The 24631-nt window shown below is 44.2% G+C and overlaps 2 protein-coding genes across 3 annotated transcripts in view; one reads left to right on the forward strand and one right to left on the reverse strand.

Annotated features, from left to right (window-relative positions):
* Positions 1-950: 950 nt before the first annotated feature.
* LOC134070000 (modulator of macroautophagy TMEM150B-like) lies at positions 951-7355 on the forward strand. Of its 2 annotated transcripts, none has more exons than XM_062526181.1 (8): positions 951-1111; positions 1639-1692; positions 2399-2482; positions 2748-2807; positions 3448-3515; positions 3865-3995; positions 5742-5919; positions 6267-7355. In XM_062526181.1, the coding sequence occupies exons 3-8, from the start codon at positions 2415-2417 to the stop codon at positions 6491-6493; spliced, it is 732 nt and encodes a 243-aa protein (XP_062382165.1). In that variant the 5' UTR covers positions 951-1111; positions 1639-1692; positions 2399-2414; the 3' UTR covers positions 6494-7355. The 2 variants fall into 2 exon arrangements, with proteins under 2 accessions (XP_062382165.1, XP_062382164.1); XM_062526180.1 differs by having other exon boundaries at positions 1642-1692.
* Positions 7356-22846: 15491 nt separating this feature from the next.
* LOC134070502 (5-hydroxytryptamine receptor 3A-like) overlaps positions 22847-24631 on the reverse strand; it is a 5753-nt gene continuing 3968 nt past the window's right edge. The window contains exon 9 of the mRNA XM_062526886.1: positions 22847-23091. Within this exon, the coding sequence (XP_062382870.1) occupies positions 22847-23091 (245 nt within the window). The remainder of the gene's footprint in view (positions 23092-24631) is intronic.

Below are 24631 nucleotides of genomic sequence, written 5' to 3' on the forward strand. Positions count from 1 at the left end.
GCATTAACAATCTACGATGACTTTTAAAACTTTTTTCATTAAAGAGTTTTATAAGTGTGAGGGACCGAGGCGGCCACCCCACGTTGTGGGAGGTGCGACACCGGATGTGATGGTGTTGAGGGAAGGAGATGGCGGGAAACAGCAGTTCAGTACAAAAATAATATCCATTTATTTCCATAAATAGGTAGATCAGGGAAGCACGATCGGAGTCCAGGCAAGATACAGGGATCTTCAATTCAATCTAGGCGACACTTCTTTCAGGCAATTAACTAGGCAACAAACTAGGCAACAGGTCCAAACAAGGCGACCTTGCTTAACTCTTGGACCAACTTTTCCCCTTGCCTCACAGCAAGCAAGGGATAACGTTGTAAACTTCAAACGGACAAATATGACTTCCCTTAATTCCTGAACCTCCAGCTCTTCCTTTTTTTTGTAGGCGAACTTCAGAGGTCTATTGTAGAATCCTCCTGTAGGCCCTATCTTACCACAGATGGGCCAGAGGAGGGAAATGAAAACGGAACAACTACAACCTCTCATGGAACAGCATGGAACACTTTTATCAGGACATTGTGTTCTCTTAATTTAGCTCTTCATTTCATACACTTTAAATGGTGGCTGCTGATCAGATGCAAACATACACACTCACATTACTTAGTACACTCACACACTCATGGTATACAGTACACACACACACACACACACACACACACACACAAACAAACACACATACTGTGTACACACACACACACATATTGCGTTCTCTTCATTTAGCTCTTCATTTCATACACTTTACTGTAAATGGTGGCTGCTGATCAGATACAGACTGTTTTTGAGAAACTGGGTTTTGTTGGCCTGCGTACTCCTTTACACGATTGTGATTTATATGACATGAGGGTTATTTGTGTAACTTCCCCGTTCTGTCAAAACAAACGAACAAGCGGGAAGGTGTGGTCATTTTGTCAGCTGTGCTCTGCTGCGGTTGGGCATTTACGTGTGTGACTGTTTCTGTGGTCAGTTTCCCAACACACACACACCACTCTGGATTTTCTCTCTGGGCCTCTTGCGAGGGGTGTTTCAGGCAGACTCATTTCACACACACATTTCACGTCAGGTGAGCTTCACAAGCCAACGTTCAGGAGCTCTGGAGCGTTTGCTTACCATTAGCTTAGCCGTGTTTTTAGTTATCTACTGTAGGCTCATCGTTAGCTTAGCCGTGTTATTAGTTATCTACTGTAGGCTCATCATTAGCTTAGCCGTGTTCTTAGTTATCTACTGCAGGCTCATCGTTAGCTTAGCCGTGTTTTTAGTTATCTACTGCAGGCTCATCGTTAGCTTAGCCGTGTTTTTAGTTATCTACTGTAGGCTCATCGTTAGCTTAGCTGTGTTTTTAGTTATCTACTGTGGGCTCATCATTAGCTTAGCCTTGTTTTCAGTTATCTACTGTAGGCTCATCGTTAGCTTAGCCGTGTTTTTAGTTATCTACTGTGGGCTCATCATTAGCTTAGCCTTGTTTTTTGTTATCTACTGCAGGCTCATCGTTAGCTTAGCCGTGTTTTTAGTCACCTAGGTTTTGTTTATTTTCTTCTTTCTTCTGCTCTTATTTCTTTGCTGTTGTTTATGTTTTTGTTTACGCTCCAGTAGCCTTGGAACCAGAGTACGCAGGGCCATTTCTGGGTGATTCAAACACTGAAGGTAAGCCTGTTGGTTTGACGGCATATATTTAAATATATGTTTTATCATCTTGCAGCTGAAAGGAAACAAACTACTAGGGTTTGGGTCACTAGGGTTGTTTGTAAACACATCATGGCAAAATATCTCCAGAGGTTGTTTTGTATGGGGGGATCTCTCCTGATAATAAGGCAATAGAACACTGCAGAGTTGTTGTCAGAGTTTCTCTTTGAAGCATAGAAGGGTTAGGAGAAGCATCTGAATTGATATCATATCAGTCAAGTCATATCGGTAATGTTGTCATGCTCCTATGAAAGTGTCACTATTAAAGGTGCAAGTGTCACTATTAAAGGTATCCTATGTAAGTGTTGCTATTAAAGGTATCCTATGCAAGTGTCACTATTAAAGGTATCATATGTAAGTGTTGCTATTAAAGGTATCCTATGCAAGTGTCACTATTAAAGGTATCCTATGCAAGTCTTTTTACCATAATATAGCAGGAGCCCAGTAGCACTCACAAAAAAACTGAACTGCATTGGCTGCCTTTAACACGAGATTCACACACACACAGGTAACAGCAAGGGTCATTCCTCAAAGTTGTTTAGTCAGCTTGTTGGGTGACTGTCTGGAGTGAAACCTGTAAACCACCTGAATAATCCTGCTTTGTGACACCCCCTGTAAATCCCTTAATTAACCTCACTTGCCTGATTGGTCCCCGATGACCCCACAGGGAATCTGATTGGCTGATGATGTGGGCCTGGGCACTACTTCCTGTTTTCCTGGCGGTGTGGGGCATTGTTGGAATGTGGGTGGTGTGAGTATCCATGACATCCATAAACATAAACAGCTATCCACCTGTGTGTGTGTGTGTGTGTTTATAATAATGAACTGTATTGCAAGGCCTATCTGAACTGTCCTGAATCATCTCTCTTCTCTTCTCCTTTCCTCTTCTTCCTGATCATTCAATCTATGTCTTCTCTTCTCCTCTTCTTCCTTATCATTCAATCTATTTCTTCTCATCTCCTCTATTCCTCCCAATCATTCTCTCTCTTTCTTCTCTCTGCCCATAAACACTCCAGGTTTGGCATTGCAGTGTCCAACCACTCAGTTAATGTGTCTGAACATTTCCCCTACATCAGGTGAGGACCGTATCTTCCTCTCTGACTGACCACGGCAGCCAAACACATGCAGGCTAGAACATAGCAGACGAGATTCACTCTAATCTGTAACCATGGCTACAGTATCAAACACATGCAGGCTAGTGCATAGCAGACGAGATTCACTCTAATCTGTAACCATGGCTACAGTATCAAACACATGCAGGCTAGTTCAATTAGAGCGAAAAATTCACTCTAATTCTGTCCTTCAGGTTAACTGCAGCTAGCTTCCTCTCTTCCTGTAATATTTAATAGCTGTGATTCTATTCCTGTAGTCTTTAGTAGCTGTGACTCTCTTCCTGTAGTCTTTAGTAACTGTGACTCTCTTCCTGTTGTCTAGCTGTAATTCTCTTCCTGTAGTCTTTAGTAACTGTGACTCTCTTCCTGTTGTCTTTAGTAGCTGTGTTTCTCTTCCTGTAGTCTTTAGTAGCTGTGACTCTCATCTTTAGTAGCTGTGACTCTCTTCCTGTAGTCTTTAGTGACTGACTCTCTTCCTGTAGTCTTTTGTGACTGTAACTCTCTTCCTTTAATCTTTAGTACCTGTAACTCTCTTCCTGTAGTCTTTAGTACCTGTGAGTCTCTTCCTGTAGTCTTTAGTGACTGTGACTCTCTTCCTGTGCAGTGTGTGTGGCTCCTATCCTCCTCAGAGCTCGGTGTTTTCTCAGATCTGTAACGGGTGCACGTTCCTCGGTGAGTACCTACTACACTAACACAGCCTGTGATTGGTCATTTTACATGTCACTCAAACTGGAATAATACCATTTGTTCTAGTATTGTGAGATGAATGTCAATGTCATCTGTGGATTATCTATATAAAGTGTTGAGTACTCACCACCTTATGAACTTGTGTCTCACTCTGTGTGTGTGTTCTGTGATACCTCACTCTCCATATGTTATTTATGTGTGTGTGTGTGTGTGTGTGTGTGTGTGTGTGTGCGTCCTGTGATACTCTCTTCATGTGTTGTGTGTTCTCACTCTCCATATGGTGTGCATGTGTGTGTGTGTGTGTGTGTGTGTTTTGTGATGTGCTTCTCTCCAGTTGTCTGGATTGGCGTTATCCGTTACCAACAAGTGCGAGACCTTGGTGACAACTGTCGTCATGTCAACCGGGCGAGCCTGGTGATCATCCTCATCTCTGCTGCAGCGGTATCCGTCCTCGGAAACTTCCAGGTGATCCTGTCTCCTCCCTCTCTCCCATTCCTCTCTCTCCTCTCCTCTCTCTCCTCCTCCTCCTCTCTCTCTTTCCTTCTCTCTCACCCCCACTGTCTCCTCCCTCTCTCCCATTCCTCTCTCTCCTCTCCTCTCTCTCCTCCTCCTCCTCTCTCTCTCTCCTTCTCTCTCACCCCCACTGTCTCCTCCCTCTCTCCTATTCCTCTCTCTCCTCTCCTCTCCTCTCTCTCCTCCTCCTCTTCTCTCTCTCCTTCTCTCTCACCCCCACTGTCTCCTCCCTCTCTCCTCTCCTCTCTCTCTCCTCCTCCTCTCCTCTCTCCTTCTCTCTCACCCCCACTGTCTCCTCCCTCTCTCCTCTCCTCTCTCTCTCCTCCTCCTCCTCTCTCTCCTTCTCTCTCCCCTTCTCTCTATCCTCCTCTCCTCATTCCCTGTTTCTCTCTCCCCTCCCTCTCCTCATTTGCTATCTTCCTCTCCTCATTCTCTTTGTCTCTCTCTCTCTCTCTCTCTCTCTCTCTTCCTCCTCCCTCTCCTCTCCCTTATCCCCCTGTTTCTCTTCTCCTCTCTGTCCTCTCATTCTCTCTCTTCTTACAGGAAGTACACTCTCTGGGGGCATCACCGTAATCATTACCCTCCTTTAACTGGACTGGGGGCATCACCGTAATCATTACCCTCCTTTAACTGGACTGGGGGCATCACCGTAATCATTACCCTCCTTTAACTGGACTGGGGGCATCACCGTAATCATGCCCCTCCTTTAACTGGACTGGGGGCATCACCGTAATCATTACCCTCCTTTAACTGGACTGGGGGCATCACCGTAATCATTACCCTCCTTTAACTGGACTGGGGGCATCACCGTAATCATGCCCCTCCTTTAACTGGACTGGGGGCATCACCGTAATCATGCCCCTCCTTTAACTGGACTGGGGGCATCACCGTAATCATGCCCCTCCTTTAACTGGACTGGGGGCATCACCGTGATCATGCCCCTCTTTTAACTGGACTGGGGGCATCACCGTAATCATGCCCCTCCTTTAACTGGACTGGGGGCATCACTGTGATCATGCCCCTCTTTTAACTGGACTGGGGGCATCACCGTAATCATAACCCCTCCTTTAACTGAACTTAAAGCAACACTAAAGTGTTTTTTGTACCTTAAAATAATCTTTCCAAAATCATTTCAGCGGTTCATCAACTCGTAACAGGGTGAATGGCACTTCTGCTTTTCACTTCGCGGCCCTCTATCGGCTATAACCACACTATGTAACTTTACGAGGTGGGGTAGTGTATCTGTAGTTCGATTAAATGACACATCAGAAACTACAAATTGTACTTGCTTCGGTGTCGCAATACATCATACTTTCATAAAATCATGCAACATATTCTACCTGGTCTGTTATTTGCTGGATAAACAAATAGCACGTGTGCAACAGAGGAAAAGTGCTTTAGTGTTGCTTTAACTTCCCCCTTCTTTAACTTTCCCCCAGGTGTGCATGTGGTTCTTAACTCCGCCTCCCCCTCGTCTCCCCTCCTGCCCCCCCCAGGTGTGCGTGTGGTTCTTAACTCCGCCCCCCCCCCCCCCCCCCCCTGCTCCCCCAGGTGTGCGTGTGGTTCTTAACTCCGCCTCCCCCTCGTCTCCCCTCCTGCTCCCCCAGGTGTGCGTGTGGTTCTTAACTCCGCCCCCCCCCACCCCTGCTCCCCCAGGTGTGCATGTGGTTCTTAACTCCGCCCCCCCTGCTCCCCCAGGTGTCCGTGTGGTTCTGGGTCCACACCTGTGGGGCGGTGCTGGCCTTCTGCCTGGGTCTGCTCTACTTCTGGCTGCAGCTGTGGCTCACGCTGAAAGCTGCGCTGACTCAGGATGGCCACTGGGTGGCGCCACTGCGTGCTCTCCTTTGCAGCCTCTCCACAGTGTTCCTCCTCGGCAGTATCCTGTCTTTAAACACACACACACACACACACACACACACACACACACTGTTCAAACAACACACATGTAAACACACGCACATACTGTACGCACACACTCACACACTGTTCAAACACACACTTACACACACATACACCCACACTGTGCAAATACACCCACACTGTGCAAAGACACACACAATGAGTTATGATTACACAATAGTAGGGAGAATATCAATTCAATCAATAACCTAATGTAAATAAACGATGAATATGAAGGGGAATAGCAAATAAACAAAAGTCATTCAATCAATCATATAATAAATGCCCCCAGTTACCCTGTTGCCCTCCTTAACTGCCCTCCAGTTGTGGCTCTCCAAGTGTCTGGGTTCCGGTCGCTGTCGGCCATATCGGAGTGGGCATTGGTCATGACCTACTTCCTGCTCTTCGGCCTCTTCGCAGTAGAGTTCCGCCACATCGACTGCTTCCGGGTCACCAGACATGAGCACGCTGGCGGGAACAAGAGCTACGACAGACTCCGCCATAGCAACGCCGGCTACAGAATACATTCTCAGCCCAGCTTCCATGGCTGATGTCCTAATGCTGTTTCTGTCTCACCCTACTTCCATGTGCCGATGTCATAATGCTGTTTCTGTCTCACCTTACTTCCATGTGCTGATGTCATAATGCTGTTTCTGTCTCACCTTACTTCCATGTGCCGATGTCATAATGCTGTTTCTGTCTCACCCTACTTCCATGTGCCGATGTCATAATGCTGTATCTGTCTCACCCTACTTCCATGTGCCGATGTCATAATGCTGTTTCTGTCTCACCCTACTTCCATGTGCCGATGTCATAATGCTGTATCTGTCTCACCCCAGAGCCATATAAAGAGAGTTGCGACAACCCGGGTACAGAAAATTCGGTTTGTGACGTGGTTCGTGTAACTTCAAATAGTTCAAAATAGTTCCCGGAAGCGATTGACTGTTCGTTAAAATAACCGTCTTTTAACAAGTGTTCGATCTTAACTTCCGGGAACTATTGTTGAGAAAATATGGAACATTAGTGTCAATGGAGTTGTCGCAACTCTCTCTTTATATGGCTCTGTCTCACCCTACTTCCATGTGTATGTGTCCCGTCCTGAGGACAGTCTGTAGTGCTGTGTTTTAGTTCTGGGCTTAATCCATTTATCATGTCATAGAGATATTGTTTCTTTACACATTGTTGAAGGAAACTGGATGTGTTTTTGCTTTCAAATGTCCCTTCCTACCCGAAACATCATAGGGGCCGTATGAAACCTGTTGGCAGGCCCCATCAGGCACACTGAAGAATCCCTATGTTTAAAATGTGCTCTATCAATAAACTTGCCTTGCCTTGCTATTGCGCGTTTCTATGAGTGAGCAAACAGACCAGTGACTGGTGATCACTGGAGGAAGAATAGAACAGAAAATCACATAATGGTGGAGTGCATATTAGTGTTTGACTGTCCATCAGAACTGGGCTTGTTTGTTTATCATGTGGAAAGCACACCACACTGTAATATGGTTGCCTCTATGACTAGCCTATAGAGGAGGCGTAAAGGATACTTTAGAATCGCTTTAAAGATCAATCAAAAATACAAAATATATCAACAAAAAAGTAACTTGTTAGTTGAGTAATGTATTAACAAAGTAGGTTTTTTTTTAACTTTTACTTGAGAATATTTCTCAGATTATTTATTTATTTCCTTTTACTTGAGTACAACACACACACACACACACACACACATACACACACACCGGCTCAACAAACATGTACGCAGACAAAGACGGCAGATGCTTGGCTGTACCAATAAAGGTTGCCCTCTGCCTGAAAGATCAATATACTGTGGAAACATGAGAAGCAGGGCAGGAACTACCTTCATTTACACATATGGAAACCCACAATCACACACACGCACACACACACACACACACACACAAAAGAACTACCTTCATTCACACATATGGAAACCCACAAACACACACACGCACACACACACACACACACACACAAAAGAACTACCTTCATTCACACATATGGAAACCCACAATCACACACACACACACACACCTTCATTTACACATATGGAAACCCACAATCACACACACACACACAAGAACTACCTCCATTCACACATATGGAAACCCACAATCACACACACACACACACACACACACACACACAAGAACTACCTTCATTCACACATATGGAAACCCACAATCATACACACACACAGACACACACACACAAAAGAACTACCTTCATTCACACATATGGAAACCCACAATCACAAACACACACACGCACAGGAACTACCTTCATTCACATATATAGAAACCCACAATCTCACACACACACAAACACACACACAAGAACGACCTTCATTCACACATATGGAAACCCTCAATCACACACACACACACACACACACACACACAAGAACTACCTCCATTCACACATATGGAAACCCACAATCACAGTCGATTACCGTAAACATCACAGATGTGTCACCACTATGGAAGGACAATCTCTCCAACATCTAAAGGTAAAGCAGAGTTCTCACAACAAGAGGAGAAAGAAAATACACACACACTAGAGTGTGGATCGGGCCGATTTTTTCTGTCCGCGACCGACCCGAGCCCGACAGCGCAGTGATCGAATCCGACCCGAACCCGACAGGCATTAAGATATTTGTGTTCGAGCCCGTCCGGGCCCGACACAGTTCAAATCACACTATTTGCATAGGCATACTAATGACACACGTGGATATTGCTTGTGTGGAAAGTCCGATTGTATCAATCAATTGAAAGGCATTCGGAAACGTCGGCACAGATAAGCGGAGCCATGAGCGCACACACACACACGGAGCAAGAAGTGCACGCGTTAGAACAAGAGGCCGGGCACAGTTATGTAGGCTATGTCTACATGCTACGATTTTCCTCTCTCGTTTTTGATGGTCTTAAACTCTCCAGAGGCTAACTTCTGTTTGCAATCTTCCATCTTAGCACGGCTCACAACTGCACTTACTGTACGTGTTTCGTTGTCGCAGAAAAATCTCGCGCACAGGAGGAAATATGTTATGCTGTTAGGATCAGGAATCAAGATAATCAGGATAATCTATTACAAACCTATCACAAAAACGAACATCAAGTGAAATAAGTTGTTTTTCATTTTACATTTCAAATGTTTTATCGCGCTGATGTGTCCGGGTCCGACCCGAGCCCGAAGATAAGTTCTAAATATTTGTCCGACTCCGACCGAACCCTTCGGGTTCCGACGGGTCCCGTCGGGCTTCGGTCGGGTATCCATGCTCTAACACACACACACACACACACACACACACACATACTGTACTCACACACTCTCACCTCGTTAGCAACACCAAGGTCCTGATTGTAAATGCTAGGGCAACCGCCTTTCCATTGTTACTGCTGTCTCCACCATGTCACTGATCAGAAGTCACTGAACACTTCGCTGGTCCTCTTGTGCCCCAATTCTTCTTCTCCACAGCTACACAAATGTTCTTCAAATCTCTAAGCAGAAATGTTCTTCATGTCTCCATAGCGACAGCGACACACGTTTTTCATATCTCCATAGCGACACTCATGTTCTTCAAATCTCTGCTGAAAAAAATTTCTTCAAATGTCCTCACACTCTAGACTTCAAATGTCTCAAGTCCTCATATGTCTCAAGTCCTCATAAGTCTCTAGTCCCCATATGTCTCAAGTCCTCATTGGTCTCTAGTCCCCATATGTCTCAAGTCCTCATAAGTCTCTAGTCCCCATATGTCTCAAGTCCTCAAGTCTCTAGTCCCCATATGTCTCAAGTCCTCATAAGTCTCTAGTCCCCATATGTCTCAAGTCCTCATAAGTCTCTAGTCCCCATATGTCTCAAGTCCTCAAGTCTCTAGTCCCCATATGTCTCAAGTCCTCATAAGTCTCTAGTCCCCATATGTCTCAAGTCCTCAAGTCTCTAGTCCCCATATGTCTCAAGTCCTCATAAGTCTCTAATCCTCAAGTCTCTAGTCCCCATGTCTCTAGTCCCCATAAGTCTCTAGTCCTCATAAGTCTCTAGTCCCCATAAGTCTCTAGTCCTCAAGTCTCTAGTCCCCATATAAGTCCCCAAATGTCAATTTCCTAATTTAAGACCATGTGGACCATTGTAAATGTGAACTGGAGTCAGCTCAGTACCTCCACACTCCCCAAGATAGCTACAATTCATGCTTGAGAACTGTGCTTGTTGAACCTTGCCATCTAAATGGTGGCCCATAATGTGTCTGTTTCCTTTTAAAAGAAGCAGTGTGTAAGAAAGGAGACCAGCACCACAGTCTGTCTGATGGAACATCTTATTGACTAATTTTTATTTATTTATTTTTATTTTTATACATTTACATTATATTATGTTCAGGAACATTCTACTGTTTTCAGAAGCATTCTGCTACATATATGAGGGGTTATTATATGGGTAGTTACCACCAACCAATTACCAGAAGGATGTACTGTGTCTGAGTAACGTTTTTTAATCGCCAGCCTCTACCTTTTGAGCTAAAGAAGACATTTTATCATTACACATACGAATCATGCCTGTATTTATTTATTCATACTATTGATTTAATCACACAGCTAGTTAAACCACTCTTTGCCGATCAAAGCTAAAAAGACAGTGGCAGCACAGAGATACAAAATGAAGTACACAGCGTTGATCCACTTGGCTACTGTCTTCAGGTACAGGCAGCTCTTCCCATGATGCTTTGGGTGATCGGAGGACACGTGTGTTCGCAACACCTGCAGCTCAACCAGGATGAGGTGCAGCACAGATGAATGGTCCTCCTTCCTCTCCAGATGCTGCTCCACTCCTGTGCTGTCAGCTGTGGGGGAAACCAGACATTACAGACGATACGTTTGTCTTTGGTTTTCTTTTACCAACTGTCCCCCTGTCAGCTCCTCTCCTGTGCTGTCAGCTGTGGGGGAAACCAGACTTGTCTTAGGGGGACAGTTGGTAAAAGAAAACCAATCAGCTCCTCTCGAAGGAAAGTCCATATAAGAACATTATGTCACGTGAGATCTTGACTTTCCTTCTGTAATAATTTCCTTCTGTGTCTTCTGTAATAAACTTCAGGTTCGCTACGTTTTTGGTGCTTCTTTTCATGTGTAGGGACTCTGAGCAAGCTACTGATGAGGTTTCCTATTAGGGAAGCATTTGGCTCAGTAATCCACTGAGTCAAACCAACTAAAGAAACGACAACCTGGATTCAGTATTACAGTACACTGTAGCGGTATTCAGCAAGACACTTCTTTTCATTTGTCCCAACTTGTTTTGAAATGTGTTGCTGTTGTCAAATTCAAAATAAACATATATTTTCCATGAAATAGTCATATGTGTCAACATTTTATATGTTGTCTGAGTCCTTTTTCCAGCTATAAATGTATGTTATTTGCAGATTATCACAATCTGTTTTTACATGTGACTAAGGGATAGAATAAGGAAAGGCATAAGCTATATACAACAAATGAAGGCATATGGTATAGAATAAGGGACACAATAAGGGAAGGCATAGTTATACACAATAAGGGAAGGCATAAACTATAGAATAAGGTAAGGGAAGGTATACGGTATAGAATAGGTGAAGGCATTAGGTATAGAATAAGGGCAGGCATACGGTATAGAATAAGGGAAGGTATAAGGTATAGAAAAAGGGAAGGCATATGGTATAGAATAAGGGTAGGTATAAGGTATAGAATAAGGGAAGGCATAAGGTATAGAATAAGGGAAGGCATACGGTATAGAATAAGGGAAGGCATAAGGTATAGAATAAGGGAAGGCATAAGGTATAGAATAAGAGAAGGTATACGGTATAGCATAAGGGAAGGCATAAGGTATAGAATAAGGGAAGGCATAAGGTATAGAATAAGGGAAGGCATAAGGTATAGAATAAGGGAAGGTATATGGTATAGCATAAGTGAAGGCATACGGTAAGGCTGACTCACCTGGCTGATCGGTAAGGGAAGGTATACGGTATAGAATAAGTGAAGGCATACGGTAAGGCTGACTCACCTGGCTGATCGGTAAGGGAAGGTATACGGTATAGAATAAGTGAAGGCATACGGTAAGGCTGACTCACCTGGCTGATCGGTAAGGGAAGGTATACGGTATAGAATAAGTGAAGGCATAAGGTAAGGCTGACTCACCTGGCTGATCGGTCCCTTCCCCATTCATCTTCTCTGGGGTCCTCGAGGTAAGAGCCTTCGCATCACACTTGGAGGCCATCCGCATCAGGAAACTGACCGTGATCGTCTCAACGATGCTGCAGCCAACAAACGAGAAGACCCCAGTGCAGAACATTCCTGTGGACACGTAGATCAAGCAGGTTGTGTTCATAACTGCCCACTTCCCTGCCTGAATAAAATGACACGTGTGTGTGTGTGTGTGTGTGTGTGTGTGTGTATGTGTGTGTTGGACTGACCTATAACAGGTGTTTTCTTGTCTGTGGAGGGCAGGATATCGTTGAGGATGAGCAGCAGCACAGAGATGGCCAGTAGGATGGTGACCTTGAAGCCCAACTTCTCCCCTCCGGACTCATTCATGAAGAAGGACATTAGGTCCAGAACCAGGAAGACCAAGATAGGAACCAGGAAGTTAATAATGTACAGCTGGGGCTTCCTGGTGATGGTGATCTGGGGCAGGAAAACACACACACACACACACACACACACACATGCAGCAGAGAGTAGATAATGCTGGAGAGTTCTAGATCAAAAGGGTCTTATGGGAACCGTAAGGGATCCTCAGATTGCAGGACTTAAAGGAAGCACATTTACTTTTTCTAAAGTTATTACACATTTTCAAAGCCACCACTTTACAAATACAATACAGCCCTTCCACTTCTAAATATCAGCACAATTCTTTAGAAAGAGCCCAGGTCTCACCCTCCAATGCCCTGTAAACCCAAACTAAATAACTGCCTTCTCACCCTCCAATGCCCTGTAAACCCAAACTAAATAACTGCCGTGAGAAACCCAGAAAAGATCAGAGGGTTTGCGGGTAAAGTTTTTCAGTTACTGTCATTTTAAATGGTCAATCTCAGCGAGAGACCTAGCGTTAGCCATATACACCACAACCAGCGGAGCTAGCATTAGCCTCATACCGTATACACCAGCTGGCCATATACACCAGAAGAGCTAGCGTTAACCTCATACCGTATACACCAGCTGTAGAGCTAGTGTTAGCCTCATACCGTACACACTAGCAGAGCTAACGTTAGCCTCATACCGTATACACCAGCTGCAGAGCTAGCATTAGCCTCATATCGTATACACCAGCTATAGAGCTAGCGTTAGCCTCATAGCGTATACACCAGCAAAGCTACCGTTAACTTCATATCGTATGCACCAGCAGAGCTAGCATTAGTCTCATACTGCATACACCAGCTGGTGAGCTAGCGTTAGCCTCATACCGTATACACCAGCTGGAGAGCTAGCATTAACCTCACACCATATACACCAGCTGCAGAGCTAGCGTTAGGCCTCATACTGTGCACCAGCTGGAGAGCTAGCATTAGCCTCGTACCGTATACACCAGCTGATCCAACACTTCCCGGGGGCCAACGGTGAGGTTGTCCTTGGAGACCTGGATGCTTATGAGGTCCCACTCGCCCTGCGTCTGGAACACGGTGAGGGACCCCGTCGTCACATCCGAGGAGTTGGAGGAGATGAACAGTTGCATCTGGTTGACTGTGTGTGTGTGTGTGTGTGTGTGTGTGTGTGTGTGTGTGTGTGATGGTGAATACAAAACACCAAATGCAGTGAACGATGACTATAGAGTGCGTAAGTGTGATATCACGTTTCCGTAACAACCAACATTTCTGTTCTAAACAAACCAAATTCACAATTCACTATGCCAGATTGTTTTACAGAAAAAGCCACGTTTTTGCGCAAATAAATTTACGAGTTGACATTAGCTAACTTCATGTAATCATAGATTAGCCCAGCTTGCCATTACATTATAAACTTTTTTTTTCATGCTAGCGTGAACGTCTCCTTTTAGTACATCAGAAGCATACATACACGCCTCGAAACGGTAGTGATTTTTTTCCGCTTAAAATAATTTATTTTAATTTTGAAAGAAACAACACGGTGCAGGCCATAGAAAATGCTACTTGCAGGTCGTTTGTTTAGAACAGGAAATAGCTTTACCGGGACAACGTGACACTTTCACTTACACACTCAATTATGAATGTACTACTAACTTGTAAAAAGAGAGTATTGATTTTGACACGCACACACATACACACACACACACACACACACACACACACACTCACTTGTGGTGAGGAGTGCCAGAAGTGTGAGTTTGCATCTCTGTGTGTCGAAGGGGAACTTGTACAGGTCCATGTTGCAGGTGCTGGTGATCTTGTAAGTGTCTCCATAGAAGACCATGCCGCCTGCCCTCAGTAGAACCTGGGAGGCTTGCTCTGCCCCGCTCTGCTTCGTCTCAATGCTGAGGACACACACACACACACACACACAGCACAGCTGCCCTCAGTAGAACCTGGGAGGCTTGATCAGCCCCGCTCTGCTTCATCTCAATGATGAGGACACATTCACAGCACACACTCTTCAAAGCTCAGCACTGAGGGGAAACACACAGCACACACACACACAACACACACACACACAGCGCATGTTCCTTAAAGCTCAGCGCTGAGGACACACACAGCACACACACACAGCACACGTTCAGTCTGGTGTGTATTTCTACATGCTGGTCCTTCGTCTCACTTGTGTGTCACGTCCAAGCCAATGAGTTCGTAGTTTTGCAACTTTGAGTGTTTCTTTTTTTTTATCTGATTGTCTGTTAGATTTGTCTTTGCACACACACACACACTGAGCCAGATGTCTCACCTCTCAATGATGGTGAAGTATTCTCTGGGGACGTTGAACACACACACACACACACACACACACACACACACACACACACACACACACACACACACACACAAACCTCTCCATGGTGGTGAGGTGGGGTCTCCACACGTATTCTCTGGGGACGTTGAACACACACACACACACACACTCACACACACACACACACACACACACACACACACACACACACACACACACACACACACACACACACACACACCTCTCCATGATGGTGAAGTGCGGTCTCCACACGTATTCTCTGGGGACGTTGAACTGTTGGATGCCACAGAAGTCCAGTGGGTTCCAGCGAAGGAGTTCATTTGTCCAGGACTGCAGAGGAGGAACGTTTACACACATACACACACTTAAGTGTACATACACACACACACACACACACACACACACACACACACACACACACACACACACACACAAACACACACACACACACACTAAAGTGTACATACACATACATACACACACACACACACACACACACATTAAAGTGTACATACACACACACACACACTAAAGTGTACATACAAACACACTCACACTAAAGTGTACTGTACTCACACACACACACACACACACATAAACTGAAGGATTCAAACACAAACACATACACACATACACTAAAGTGTACGTACACACACATACATACATAAACAAAAGTGTGTACACACACATAAACTAAAGTGTGTCCACACACAATGGTAAAAACATATGTGACCCTGCAAAGCGAAATCAGTCGCTTTGGTAAAGTTTACAAAATTAAGTCAAGTGCTCACATGAACGGCCATAAACTAAGCTTTCCAACGATATGTATATCAAAGGTATTACACAAACTATCGCTAAGATCAGGCCTGTACACTGCGAGCAGGTCGTCGCAAATGCGAGTAAAAATATATTAGTGCGAGTATAAAAATTAAAATGCTCGCACACGTATGAATACTGATTTCAACCCCTTTCATTCGCATTTTGCTCCTAAAATTAATCCACACCAAGTGGATCAAAGTATAGTACAATTTTCGCGCATACAAATTTCAGAGTTGACAACTCTTGAGCACCTGGCTGGACACGGTTTCAGCATCAACCTCGCGCTCTCACACACATGCAAGAAATGTCACTCCAAATCCATTCTTCTTTTTCTTCAATCTGTTCGTTATCAGTTGGTGACTATGTAACGATTACCGGTGAAACGGTAAACCATGATAAAAATGTTGACTATAACATTTAGGCTACCGTGTTCATTTCAAATATTATTATTATCACGGTTGATGGGCTAAACACGGTGTGGAAACCGTGCGTTAAGTTCCTCCCAGCTTCACCCGAGCCTGCATTGACATAGGCCTGGTAGACTTCTATGAAACAAAAATGGTATCCTACTGATTCTGTTGTCTAAATGATGTATTTAACCACGATTCGGTGTAGGCTACATCTGCTTTAAAAAGGCGGAACATTTTCATCGCAAATGTGCGCTGTATCATATAGCCACTGCGTCTTTTTATGTAGGCTATGTTCACATTAAATCCATTCCACTGACGTTATCAGGAGAATACCTTAACGTTTTATTTTGAGCACTGGTTGTCACTCATTGGATAGGCCTATAACAGATATAGGCTGCCAAACTCCAAGACAAGTCATGGTAGAATAAGTTAAGCACCCAGTTAAACATGACCAAGGAAAAAGTACACGGACAACTCACAATGCCATGCCACGGTAGGCTACCTAAATCAAAGAAGTTAACATTGCTGGACACTCATCTTTTCTATTACACCGGAAATATTTGTCTGTACCGTTGTTCGTTTTTTGAACATTCATGTTATTTAATGAAAAACATGTATCCTTGAACAATGCGTGACTATTTTCCTAAAACCGAATGAAACCTAATTATGTTCATGTAGGCTATGGTAGGCGGTACTTCTTAAAGTGACAGGCACTCAATTAGACCTACACACCACCCCTGTAATATCATTAAAGACAAGTGTAATCAATATGAAGATTTCAAATTGCTTTGAATTTTAAGCTATAAGTAATTATGCAGATCCTATAATGCTATGAATTGTTAACAAAATGTATACAAATTGTGAATTCAAAATATGAAATAGAAACCAGACAAGCCATTTTCTGTGTGTGTGGAGGGTTTGAGCAGAGACTAGGATTGCCACTGCTGTGAATGATCTGTATACTGCTTAAGGCAATAAGGTTTTCAAGGAAATTTCATAGTGCTCCTACATTTTTTTCTGTGCTCCTACATTTTTTCATTTAGGAGGACCTATGCTCCTAGTGAAAAAGCTAAGCGTACAGCCCTGGCTAAGATAATCGCATACAAAGTTCTCCTGTCACGATATGCCAGAATCGGAGAAATCACCTGTTTAAGTGGCATGGACAACAGGAATGACTGCTAATGTGTTGAATCTTCCCTGGGTTTAACAGTCAAAACGTATGTTTTTCCGTGAAATGAGTTCAAGATATGGAACTGTAGACTGTATACTGTCGAATTATGCGAAACCATGAAATTCATTTAACCAGGAAGTTTGTTTATTGTGGATTTTCTCAAAATAGCATTGTGCGCAAAGCAACTGATTTCGCTTTGCAGGTTCACATGTAGGCAGAGAGCAGTGTGTAGATGGGATCGGATCACTACTCACTGCAGACAGACTCACTCCAGTCGTGAAGCTCTGGAGCTTCTCATCCTGGGGTAAACACACACACACACACACATGTATCACACACACACACACACACACAAACCTTTTTGACATCTGACACAAAACAACACACACTTTACACAACCCAATGCGATGGCGAACAAGCTGATACACACAGACATGTTTACACACACACACACACACACACACACACACACACACACACACACAACACACACACACACACTCACACTCATACTTACCACGTCTATGATGACGTAGAGGTAGAGGTTAACGGTGGCGTAGGTGGGAGTCCTCCAGTCCCTGACAGGGCGGACGGCTGAGAGGCTGTAGTTGTTGGATCCCATCCCCAGGTGCTCCAGCAGAGACAGGTAACTACAGTTAGGAGACCCTGCACACACTGAGACAGCAGGTAACTACAGGTGAGAGACCCTGCACACACTGAGACAGCGGGTAACTACAGGTGAGAGACTCGGCACACACTGAGACAACAGGTAACTACAGGTGAGAGACTCTGCACACACATCTACAGTATCTAGATCAACATAGGTATGCATGCTCACACTCTCTCTCTCACACACACACACACACACACACACACACAAACCTGTGTGTATACAATCGTATAATACTTATTAGAGCACTTACACTATAAACTCAGACTAATTGTACATTATACACACACACATTCACACTAAGCACTTTCAAAGTCCTCACATTTCTAAGGGACCCCATACCCAGAGGTATACACACACACACACACACACACATGTAGACATAAGTGGAAACTCACCAATGGCAGCAGTGAGACTCAGTAACATCCACAGACGCATGTTCACCTGTCCACTTGCGGGTCTCCGTCAGGTATGGGCACCACTCAGGTGCGTCTCCGTCAGGTACGAGCACCACTCAGGTGCGTCTCCGTCAGGTATGAGCACCGGACCACTCAGGTGAGTCTCTTATACAGTCTGCCGTGGTCCAGGTAAGCTTGTGACCACACCTACACGCACACACACACACACATAGGATAATGTTTGCTAATTTGAGCAGGTGTCCTGATTGTATTAGATTGGATTGGATTTGTTTTCTTTGGTCCCTTCATGGGCCTGGGCCTAAAAATGGTTATTAAAGCTGTAGGCTCATGCACACACACACACACACACACACACACACACACACACGCGCCTACGTGGGTGTGGGCCTGAAAAGGATTAATAAAGCTGTAGGGTCGGTCACACACACACACACACACACACACACACACACACACACACACACACACACACACACACACACACACACACACACACACACACACACACACACACACACACACACACACACACATTAATAAAGCTGTCCTCTGTGTGATGAATGCCGTGGAAACATGAGAACATCAGAACATATGATTAGACTCTTTCACACACACACACACACACACACAGAAAGACATTGAAGCACACTAATTAGACAAACACGGGTACTTTGTTTGTTTGTTGTATTTTATTTGTTTGTTTATTGTATTTTCCTTCATATTTTAAAAGGTAAAGCGACCTTGGGTTTGAGAAAGGCACTATATAAATTAAACTTCATTCATATTCATTATTATTACTTCAACAAAACTGAATCACACAAAGATAGAGAACACTCACATAGGACACAGATAACATTAACACACATACAAAATAAACACAAACACACACACACACACACACACACGCACACACAAACACACACACACACACAGGAGTAACTCAGGGCCACGTGCCTTGCACACACACACACACACACACACACACACACACACACACACACACAGAGCAGATAGTAGTCAGTAGTCAAAAGAGAGACACACACATGCAGCAGAGAGTTATGGTGCCTTTATGTGCTATGCTAATTATGGTAAATACCAAAAGCCGAGGTCACACACACACACACACCTGCACACAGGAGCAACTCAGAGTCACGTGCCTTAATTACGGAGCAACTCAGAGTCACGTGCCTTCATTAAGGAGCAACTCAAGGTCACGTGCCTTCATTAAGGAGCAACTCAAGGTCACGTGCCTTCATTAAGGAGCAACTCAAGGTCATGTGCCTTAATTAAGGAGCAACTCAAGAGGCGTGTTCAAGTTCAACTCCAAATGACCTCTTGCAGCAGCGAGAGCTGCCGGTGGCAGCAGGGGAGGGGATACAAACGCTGCTATGAAGTTGTACACTCTCTACTTCCCGTAGTCTAGACTTGACCATGTGACGAATCATGAGGCACGGACCCGCACGGACCCGTGTGGATATGAGGAGGCATCTAAACACCTGCACATACGTCAGGGATGTAAAAGCCAATTAGGGTAAAGACCTGACGTCATGAAGGCAGGGTCTAGGCTCCGCTGCGCTCCGCAGTACCTCTGCCTGGCCACGCCTTGCTCCCGCGATAAGTTGAGGCCATGTGATACCGACTGCCGAGTCGAAAACACACCCATCTAGACCATCGTGGACAGATTTTTAACCACGTGCATCTTGTCCTGCGCAGTTTTTGTGCTGCGCAGCCATCTTGAACGCGCCTAAGGTCACGTGCCTTAATTAAGGAGCAACTCAAGGTCACGTGCCATAATTAAGGAGCAACTCAAGGTCACGTGCCTTAATTAAGGAGCAACTCAAGGTCACGTGCCATAATTAAGGAGCAACTCAAGGTCACGTGCCTTGTTTAAAGGAATAGTTCGGAATTTTGGACATAGGACCTCATTTCCAACTTAGTCGGGGTGATATAGGTCAGTGAAGACTATTTTCAGTACATTTCTGCCCTTCCTATGAGTTGCAGCGTTCATCTCGTGCTAATCTGGTGCCAAGATAACGCAAGTCAACGGTAACATCCAGCCTGCCACTGAAAACACTCCACAGAACACCCGAAACAAATAAGAGTTAACGTCAGACTATCGATGCACATGCCTAGTGTTGATAGAACAGTGTTAGAAATAAAACGAACCTTGCATCCATTGCAATAGCCTACTTTGTTCCCTGTATGGCAGTGGCGGATTGATATTGAGAAAGTAGTCCCTCAAAATGTAATAAATCATTGAGTTGCAAGGTTAGTTGTATTTCTAAAATTATTCTATCAACACGGACATGTATATCGATAGTCTGACGATTTAATTTACCTGTCTCGGGTGTGCTGTGGAATGAGTAGGCTAAGGGTAAGACCAGCCTTAGCAAAGGGGAACGCTGCAACTGGAGGAAGGGGTTAAACGCGATAAAAATGCGGTCTCCACCGACTTATATCCCCTCGGCAAAGTTGGAAATGAGGTCCTATGTCCAAAATTCCGAACTATTCCTTTAAGGAGCAACTCAAGGTCACATGCCTATTTTAAGGAGCAACTCAAGGTCACGTGCCTTGTTTAAGGGCACAAGCGCAGAAGCTTTCCGAAACGTGCCCCTAAACCCTCCCCCTACACACCTCCACTTTCTTTGTGCGTGCACGCGAGGGTCCGCCACATCGGGTATCATCCAAAACAAAATTTGATAGTAAAGTGCCTAGGGAGAGGAGCTACCACGCCTCCAGGAGCAAGTCTGCATGGATGCTGACTTGGCAAGCAGGTGCAACCGTTTTCACGTGTTCGTGCAGCTTGTGTCATGTAATCTCCCTGCCAGTTGATTTTCGGTCCGTATGACAGCATTTACAGACAAAAGCGTGATTTAAGCTACATTTTAGCAACTCATGTTTAGTTTGATACTCAGTAAAATTAAATGTGCAAGATCGTACAGAAGTAGGCTGTAATATTTAAACACATGTGCAGGTCGCATTGACAGCACTTTTATAATTTGATGTTAAATAGGCCTAAAGCATAAAATGCAACTCCTCACTCATAGTAATGAAAGGAGAGAAGAGGAATGTATATTCTAATACACAGCAGTGTTTCCCACACATAGACTAATTTGTAGCCACAGATTCAACACCGGCCATCACATGTTGCATTTCATTATTAATTTATTTTTTAAAGTTTTTTTTTTCTCTCTGTCACTCAGGCGTCTCTCTCTCACTCACACACACACACACGCACGCACGCACGCACGCACACACAGCCCCTCCACTCTGTGCTCACCACGTCACATCCCTGTAAACGTGGAAGCTTTGCCTACTCAAGGACCAAGTGTGACTGAAAAACAAATGTCGCAATGGTGCACCTGGCGCTGCTCGGGTGAAAGCATACAGTACATATCTTTCGCAAGTTTTCATTGTAGACTATGCGTGCAACTTTACCAAACAGTAGGCTTATAAAAGTAAAACCCCTCGCCTCGGCCCGCTTTCTCTTGCTCTCCCTCTCGTGCGCACTCAATGGACACCCGCCCCTCGACATGCACATTTAATCCAAATAAAACATTCATAATCGTGAACGCAATGACGCATAGAAGACTAGCTACATTATTATTAAATCCAGTTAGCATTTATAATTAGCATACTGCACAGATTTGATTAAAACTCGTGCATCTCAATACCAATGCTTTCCCAAGGAGAAAAAGTTCTAGCCTACCTTGAAACTTAAACACACGTGGGGAAACTGAACAGTCCAACCTAATTCTAATACACAGGGGTGCCCAGAACATCTTTACTGGCGATTTAATATATATTGCCTCATAATTTCTATGAAAACAAATCTGACGTCAATTCCCATCTCCCTTCAAGCGCATCCGAAATGTAGCGCTTTTTTAACCCCTACCCTTTAAATGCGAGTGTTCTCCGCACCCACGAGTGTGACTTGAAAAGGAAGTTCACTCGCTAACTGAGTCGAAGTGAGTAGGGACTCTGTTTCGGAAAGGGCCTATCTGTGTGTTGAACTGTTCAGGCTACTGGATGCTAGCCGTGCTGCCACTATGCTAGCACCGCACAAGCACACCGGCACACAAAGGATGACTCTGTGAAACCCTGAGAGTATTTTTCCCAAATCTGATATTTATTCAAACTAAATACAACAGAAGGCTTTTTAAATACAACTAGGACATTCTGGTGTGCTTAGATGTGCTCTGTGTTGCACACATGACCTCCCTTGTGTTTTACAATAAATGTGTCAGGAACTGTCTGTGGCAGTTTAAGGACATGAAACAGTGCATCAAACGGTGTCAGTCAAACAGTATCAGTCAAAGCAAATTGTTGATAACACAATAGGTGACGGTGTAAAATAGAATATTTTGTGATATGAAATTAATGCGTTGTCCCTAATCGCATTAACGCTGACAGTCCTAATTTTCACCAACACCCTCTCTCTTTTTGAGCTAAGGAACAGATTTGATATATTATGTTCATATTTATTTTTCAATCTATTTACTCACACAGCTAGTTAAACCACTCTTTGCCGATCAAAGCTAGAAAAACAGTGGCAGCACAGAGATACAGAATGAAGTAAACAGCGTTGATCCACTTGGCTGCTGTCTTCAGGTACAGGCAGCTCTTCCCATGATGCTTTGGGTGATCGGAGGACATGTGTGTTCGCAACACCTGCAGCTCAGCCAGGATGAGGTGCAGCACAGATGAATCGTCCTCCTTCCTCTCCAGATGATGCTCCACTTCTGTGCTGTCAGCTGTGAGGGAAACCAGACATTACAGACGATACGTTTACCGATACGTTTGTCTTTGGTTTTATTTTACCAACTGTCCTCCTATCAGTTCCTCTCCTGTGCTGTCAGCTGTGGGGGAAACCAGACATTACCCATACGTTTGTCTTTGGTTTTCTTTTACCAACTGTCCCCCTATCAGATCAGCTCCTGTGCTGTCAGCTGTGGGGGAAACCAGACATTACAGACGATACGTTTGTCTTTGGTTGTATTTTACCAACTGTCCCCCTATCAGATCAGCTCCTGTGCTGTCAGCTGTGGGGGGAACCAGAGTTTGGGTGAGTGGGCGGAGCCTGACACGGCCTCAAGATATTAGAACGCCAGATAGCGTCGTGTCCATCAAGTTCTATTAGGTGCCATACGTACAGTAAATGCGGCCCCCATTACGATACGTTTGTCTTTGGTTTTCTTTTACCAACTGTCCCCCTATCAGCTCCTCTCGAAGGAAAGTCCATATGAGGACATTATGTCACGTGAGATCTTGACTTTCCTTCTGTAATAATTTCCTTCTGTGTCTTGTAGGAATAAATTTTAACTTTCATGTATTCTTCTTTTATTCCAATGGGTTCACTTGTATGTTCTGTGATTCATGTAAACGTGTCAGGCACATTCTGGGCCTCAGTGAGATCTGCTAAATTGTTTTCCAGCCACTTGCCAGTCTTCTGTAATAAACTTTGGGTTTGCTAACTACATTGTTGGTGATTAATTTCATGTGTAGGGACTCTGAGCAAGCTACAGATTTCCTATTTGTTTCCTATTTGGAAAGCATTTGGCTCACTAAATAGTAATTTGTGTCAACATTTTAAATGTTGTCTGAGTCCCAGCTATAAGTTTATATGATTAGCAGATTATCACATTCTGTCATTCTGATTTTACATGTGACTATAAGGGATAGAATAAGGAAAGGCAAAAGGTATAATAAGGAAAGGCATATGGTATAGAATAAGGGAAGGCATAAGGTATAGAACAACACCTTGTCTTAACCGAACGCAACACCAACTAGCATTAGCGATAAAATCCATTTAATTGCATTGTTTTCAATTGGAGTGTCCTGACTGAAGCGATGCGAACAGCGCAACGTTTTTGAGAGAACATTTGTCGGACGCCCTGCTTCTATTTTCTTTTTGTCGCTCGCATTGCTCTGCTGTTTTGAATGAGAAATATGGAAGCCTGTGACGCAACACAATGGCATATTTAACGGATTCAGTGTAGACAGGCAACATTGAAGTCGCTCGCTAGGATCCGGTTAGGACCAGGTGTAAGGGAAGGCATAAGGTATAGAATAAGGGAAGGTATAAGGTATAGAATAAGGGAAGGCATATGGTATAGAATAAGGGCAGGCATATGGTATAGAATAAGGGAAGGTATAAGGTATAGAATAAGGGAAGGCATATGGTATAGAATAAGGGCAGGCATACGGTATAGAATAAGGGAAGGCATATGATATAGAATAACGGAAGGTATAAGGTACAGAATAAGGTATAGAATAAGGGAAGGAATATGGTAT

This window comes from Sardina pilchardus, chromosome 22 (genome assembly GCF_963854185.1).
Source record: "Sardina pilchardus chromosome 22, fSarPil1.1, whole genome shotgun sequence".
Classification (NCBI taxonomy): Eukaryota; Metazoa; Chordata; class Actinopteri; order Clupeiformes; family Clupeidae; genus Sardina; species Sardina pilchardus.

Coding starts and splice junctions, on each gene's coding strand:
- LOC134070000 (XM_062526181.1), top strand. CDS start 2,415: ATGATGTGGGCCTGGGCACTACTTCCTGTTTTCCTGGCGGTGTGGGGC. Junction 3,516..3,864: donor TAACGGGTGCACGTTCCTCG/GTGAGTACCTAC, acceptor GCTTCTCTCCAG/TTGTCTGGATTGGCGTTATC. Junction 5,920..6,266: donor CACAGTGTTCCTCCTCGGCA/GTATCCTGTCTT, acceptor ACTGCCCTCCAG/TTGTGGCTCTCCAAGTGTCT.